General features: G+C 39.9%; 1 protein-coding gene across 1 annotated transcript in view; it reads right to left on the minus strand.

Moving 5' to 3' along the window:
- LOC103194384 (putative dimethylaniline monooxygenase [N-oxide-forming] 6) overlaps positions 1–5933 on the minus strand; it is a 43523-nt gene that overhangs the window by 32105 nt on the left and 5485 nt on the right. The window contains exon 2 of the mRNA XM_007937775.1: positions 1049–1237. Within this exon, the coding sequence (XP_007935966.1) occupies positions 1049–1237 (189 nt within the window). The remainder of the gene's footprint in view (positions 1–1048; positions 1238–5933) is intronic.

A 5933-nucleotide genomic window follows, 5' to 3' on the forward strand; every position in this document is an offset into this window, starting at 1 on the left:
GAAGTGGTACCATGGGGAGGAAGTTGGAGGGGAGCTGTTGCATTGTGGTAAACTGTGGTCAATGACATGAGACAAAGTATATGTGAACTGCTGTATCAAGAGTGAATTTGCTCTGTAAATCTTCACCCAAATCACAAAAAAAAAAAAGATGTACGTGTAGCAAGTGAAAGTGATTGTGATGAAGAATATGTTGCAAGTGGGGGTTGGTTCAATCTTTTCAAAGTGAGGGCAAGTTTATATAATATTAAAGGGCAAGTATGAGTTGTCTGTAAGTCTGATCTTCATAACCTGGGGACTTCCTGTATAGCAGGACAATACATGGCACACGTAGGACCTTCCTTACCATTTGTTGCTATTACTGACATAAATTGAGGCAATAATGATAACTGGAAATTTTTAATCTACATTTTTTGAACAATCCCAGGTAAAGTAATTATGCATATATAATCCCAATTCATAATTTTGCTGTTTGTTTTTCTCACTATGGATGTGTGTTCTGCATTTAACAGTAATGCATTGAGGTTAAGAGTTCCAAAAAATCATTATTGTTTATAGAAACAATGCCTCAGTGTTATAACTTTTAAGGCTCTATATGGGGAAATCTAATGAACAAAGTGTGTGAAAGATAGGTGTGATGACTGCCTTAATCATTTATTTAGCTTGTTATTCTTTTCATAATGGTAGAATTTTTTTTTTTTTTTTAAATGCCTTGTTTTCTTGAGCCACAACTCATTGACACTGAACCTGCAGAACTAGAAAATCTGGGATTGTTCTTGGAACATTAAAGCATGAGGCTGGGAAGTACACTATGACAATATTGTTGCTTCTAGTATTTGATAAGGTATTTTGAAAGCTTTCAGACACTAGTGGAGAAGAAAGTCAGGAAAAAGAAAATTCGTGCATGAAAACTTTATAATATAAAATCACATTTGACTGGTGAGGTGTCTAAACTTCTGTCTCAGATTTCTATCTTTACCTCTCCTTTCATACACATATACCCAAATCATATACATATTAATTGCAATGATACAAATTATGAGATCCTCACCTCAAACTGTATGTATCTGAGAAGATTATTCTTTTGAGCAAATGTCTTTATGTACTCCTGGAGCTTGCTGTGGTGCATAAAATTAGGGTAACCATCAGGGTAAGGGAAGTCTGGAAAGCACATCATTTCTTTGGAAGAGTTGGTGAACACAGACTGGTAAATGCTGGCTCTGCCTTCTTCTGCACGGTCCTAGGAAGAATAATAGAGCTTTAAAAGGAAGCCCAAAATGGTGGTCCACTCATTGAACATTTGATTCTCAGGTGACTGAAAACTTCTAATTGTTTTGTATTTTTTACATTCCAAGTTCTCTGTAAATTAGGAAATGGAAAGCCCTTAGCACGGCACCTAACAGAATTAGAGAGCTCTTTCACATTAATTATCTTACTCTAATTACCCCCAGCATTGTATTTTGTCCTGGAGTTGATGCTGACTCATAGTCACCCCGTGTGTTACAGAACAGAACTCCTCTTTAGGGTTTTCTTGACTGTAATATTAATGAAAGCAGATTGCCTGGACTTTTCTTCCACTGTACCTCTGGGTGGGTTCTAACTGCAAACCTTCACGTTAACAGTCAAGGGCAAACTATATGCATTACTTAGGAGACTTGCCTCATTACTGGCTCTGTCTATTTATTTATTTTTTAATCGTGATTTGGGTAAAAGTTTACAGAGCAAATTTACTGTCCATACAGCAGTTCACATGCACTTTGTCTCATGACAATGACTACAATTTACCCCAATGCAACAGCTCCCCTTCCACTTCCTCCGATAGTTACCTCTTCCCTGTGTCCATCCCTCCATGCACTCCTGCCCCCTGAGCTGTCTCCCTGTGCATAAACAGCCCTTCTTTCTCCCGTGATTGTTCTCTCCAAGGAGTGTATCTACCTTAGGTAAATGTTCAACTCATATGCCTGTCTTTTGTTTGGCTGGATGCCACAGGTGTGGGCTCAATTTCAGACCTGAAGGGCACCTAGGGGCCATAGTCTCAGTGGTTCTACCAGGCTCTATCAGACTGGTTCTGTCTTTATAACCACTTAGATTTTTCTTTATTCTATCATCAGTACTGATTCTGTGAACTCTGTGTGGCCATTGTAATGAATTATTGAATGCAGCAGAGAAGTAGAGTGTCATGGGAGGGACATTTGGTGTAAGAATTGGTAAAAAGGTTGGAGGGTGGAGGCATGTCTGACCTCTACTTCATAGGAATTAACTTTGGGCTGTTGGTCTTGATACTCCTCCCTGCTTTTGAAGTTAGAAGAGGTCAGATGCCTTCACCACATCATTTTTATAGTTGCTAACTGAAAGGTCAATGAATGGAATCCACCAGCCACTCTGCTCAAGCTGAAAGAACTGAAGAAAAAAATCAAGCCTTCAGTTGTAATGTTGAAGGATTCTGTGGGCTAAATATTGAATGATACAGAAAGCATCAAAAAGAAGATGTCACTGTTTAAAAAATATATATTGGTCAATCTCCAACTATTTCAGGAGGTAGCATATAATGAAGAGCCAATGGTATTGAAGGAAGAAGTCCAAGCTGCACTGAAGGAACAGGTGAAAAACAAGGCTCCAGGAACTGACAGAATACCCATTAATGTTTCAACAAATGGATGTAGCACTGGAGGCACTAACTTATTTATGCCAAGAAATTTGGAAGACAGCTACTTGGCCACCTGACTGGAAGAGACTGATATTTGTGCCCATTCTAAAAAAAGATGATCTAACAGAACATGGAAATTATCAAACAATATCATTAATATCACATTCAAGTAAGATCTTGCTGTAGATACTTCAAAAAACTTTGCAGTAATACATTGACAGGGCACTTCCAGAAATGCAAGCTGGATTCAGAAGACGATGTGGAACAAGAAATATCATTGCTAATGTCAGATGGATCTTGGCTGAAAGCAAAGACTACATGTACCTATGTTTTATTGACTATGCAAAGGCATTTGACAGTGTGAATCATATCAAATTATGGATAACATTGTGAAGGATGGGAATTTCAGAACACTTGTTCTCATGAGGAACCTATACATAGACAAAGAAGCAGTCATTCAAACAGGATAAAGGGATACTAACCAAAAAGCAAACTCATTGCCATCTAGTTGATTCTGACTCATAGAGACCCCCTTTGGGTTTCTGAGGCAATAAATCTTCATGGAAGTAGATTGCCCAGTCTTCCTTTTATGGAGTGGCTGATGGGTTTGAACCCCCAAACTTCTGGTTAGCAGTCAAATGCCTACTGCATGATTTAAAATCAGGAAGGTTATGCATCAGAGTTGTATCCTTTAACCATACTTATTCTAATCTGTATGCTGAGCAAATGATCTGAGAAGCTGGACTATATGAAGAAGAAAATGGCATCAGGATTGGAGGAAGATTCATTAACAACCTGTGATATACAGATGACATAACCTTACTTGCTGAAAGTGAAAATGATGAAGCATTTACTGCTGAAGATTAAAGACTGCATCTTCAGTATGGATTACACCTCAACATAAAGAAAATTAAAATCCGCACAACTGGACCAATCAACAACATCAAGATAAATCAAGAAAACATTGAAGTTGTCAGGGATTTCATTTTATTTGGATCCACAATGAACACTCATGGAAGAAGCAGTCAAGAAATCAGATGTTAGTCATATTGCACTGGGCAGATTTGCTGCAAAAGTCCTCTTTAAAGTGTTAAGGAGCAAAGATGTCACTTTGAAGACTAATGTGTGCCTGTGATAGTTGGAGCTGTGTGTCAACTTGGCTGGACCACAATTCTGTGTGGGTTAAGCAGTTGTGATGTGGTTATTCCCATGATGGGATCAAATGTATATGTTTTGAGCAGCCAATCCATTGAAAGGTAGTTTCCCTAGGGGGGGTGGCCTGCTTCTAGTATATTATGGACATCCCGGGAAAAGAGACACTCTTCTGTGGATCGGGATTCTGTTGTCTGACAACTGTCCATGAGCAAACAATCCACCACTCTGCCTGGAGATCTTGGATTCGTCATTCATTGGAGTCAACAGCCAGTATACTGCCTGCCAACCTTGAGCTCCTCAGCCCCTGCAGCTGCGTGAGTTGGGAAAAGCCTCCAGCTTGACGTTTGATCCAAGAACTTTGAACTTGCCAGCTTCTATAAGTGTGTGAGCTATTTTCCTAAGATACATTTCTTTTTCTTTCTCTATATAAGCTTTGCTGGTTTTGTTTCTCTAGAGAACCCAGTCTAACACAGCTCCTAACCCAAGGCATGGTAGTTTCAATCGCCTCATGTGCACGTGAAAGCTGGACAATGAATGAGTAAAGAATTGATGCATTGAATTGTGGTGTTGGCAAAGAATAGTGAACATATCATGGACGGCCAGAAGAATGAGTAAGTCTATCCTGGAAGAAGTGCAGCTGGAATGCTGCATAGCAGTGAAAATGGCCAGATTTCGTCTCACCTACTTTGGTCACACTGTTGAAGTGACCAGTCCCTGGAGAGGGTCAGCAAAAAAGGAGAAGACCCTTAATGAGATGGATTGACACAGTGACTGCAACAATTGGTTCAAACATAGCAATGACTGTGAGGATAGTGCAGGACTGGGCATTGTTTCATTATGTTGTACATAAGGTTGCTTTGAGTCATTGTGGATTTGATGGCATCTAGCAAGAGCAACTTTATTGTAAATGGATTCTGTTCTTGAGGAGTTGCTTAGCTCACAGCTAATAGTATTCACTCTTCACCAAAGATAACCAGAGGTTTTAGAACATATGTTAAGTCTTGGTATTTCCTCTTAAAGCCACTGTATAATTGAAACTTTGTTCCTTTTTAAGAAGCCACTGAAGGCTAAATTGTAAATAAACATTTCCTCTCTGTTGCAAGGATAGGGTAAAAGTTCATCTAATGTGCTGCCTTGAAAACACATTTAAAAGCTGGCAGCCTTTGCTTCCTCAAGTCCTGAAAAAACTGTGAAATGGAGGAAAGGATGGAATGGATTCAAGCTCACTGTCTCCTTTCCACTCCCACTTAACTGTGAAACAGTGAGACTAAAGTGCTGGGAAGGATTGAGAGAATTGTGTCTCTGGGGATTGTCTACATGTCACTCTTTCTGCTCCAGTTGAAAATAAATCCTCTTCTACTCATGGTTGCTGTATTTTTCTCACAAAAAGCTAAGCTCAGTGGTTGTAACTTTTTTTAAAATTGACTTTGAAATTTCTGCTCAGGTCAGAAGAAGGGTGAAGACTCACGCCTGGAAAGTTCTCAGGTTTGAGCCTTTTCTGTTCAGCCATAGCGGGTACCTTTTGTTGGTGTGTGAAGAGAGGTGGGGAGGAAGTTTCTCAGCTGCCACTCAGTTGAGTGGAGGGAGTGGCTGTGCTGTGGCCTGGGGACTGACTAAAGAATGTGAGGCTCTGCTCTGGGAAATGGAAGTGGTAAGACCTTGGATTATTTCCATCTTTAAAGAATCTCTCTTTTGCTCCTTGACCCTAGCCAGTCATAACAAGAGGAGAGAAAAGTATGTGCTTTACAGCTCCTTGGAATTTTTCGTAAAAGGCTGTTCTCCAAACAAAGAAAAACAGATATAAGTATTATGTAACAATTGGCAGTTGCTCTGTTTTCATTATTTCAATGTGTAGAGTGGGTTGAGCCAGTAAGAAGGAAATTAAGCTAAGACTCTGCTTCTGGCTGAGAAAACTTGCCCTAGTGTGAATCTGAGGCCAGAGTCCTAGTAGCCTCCAGGAAAATCTTTAACCAGAAACCTTTTAGTGTCAGCAATACTAACAGGACTTTTGGAATTCTAAACACTCCCTAGGGCCTTTATCTGCCCTCCAGTCTCAGCAGGTATCAGGAACTTCCTCCGAACTCAGCATGCATCACAAAAGCCATCCGGATTCAGCACATGTCGGAAATCTGCT

The sequence above is a fragment of the Orycteropus afer genome, unplaced genomic scaffold, assembly GCF_000298275.1.
Source record: "Orycteropus afer afer isolate SDZICR_OR568_19922 unplaced genomic scaffold, OryAfe1.0 scaffold00044, whole genome shotgun sequence".
Classification (NCBI taxonomy): Eukaryota; Metazoa; Chordata; class Mammalia; order Tubulidentata; family Orycteropodidae; genus Orycteropus; species Orycteropus afer.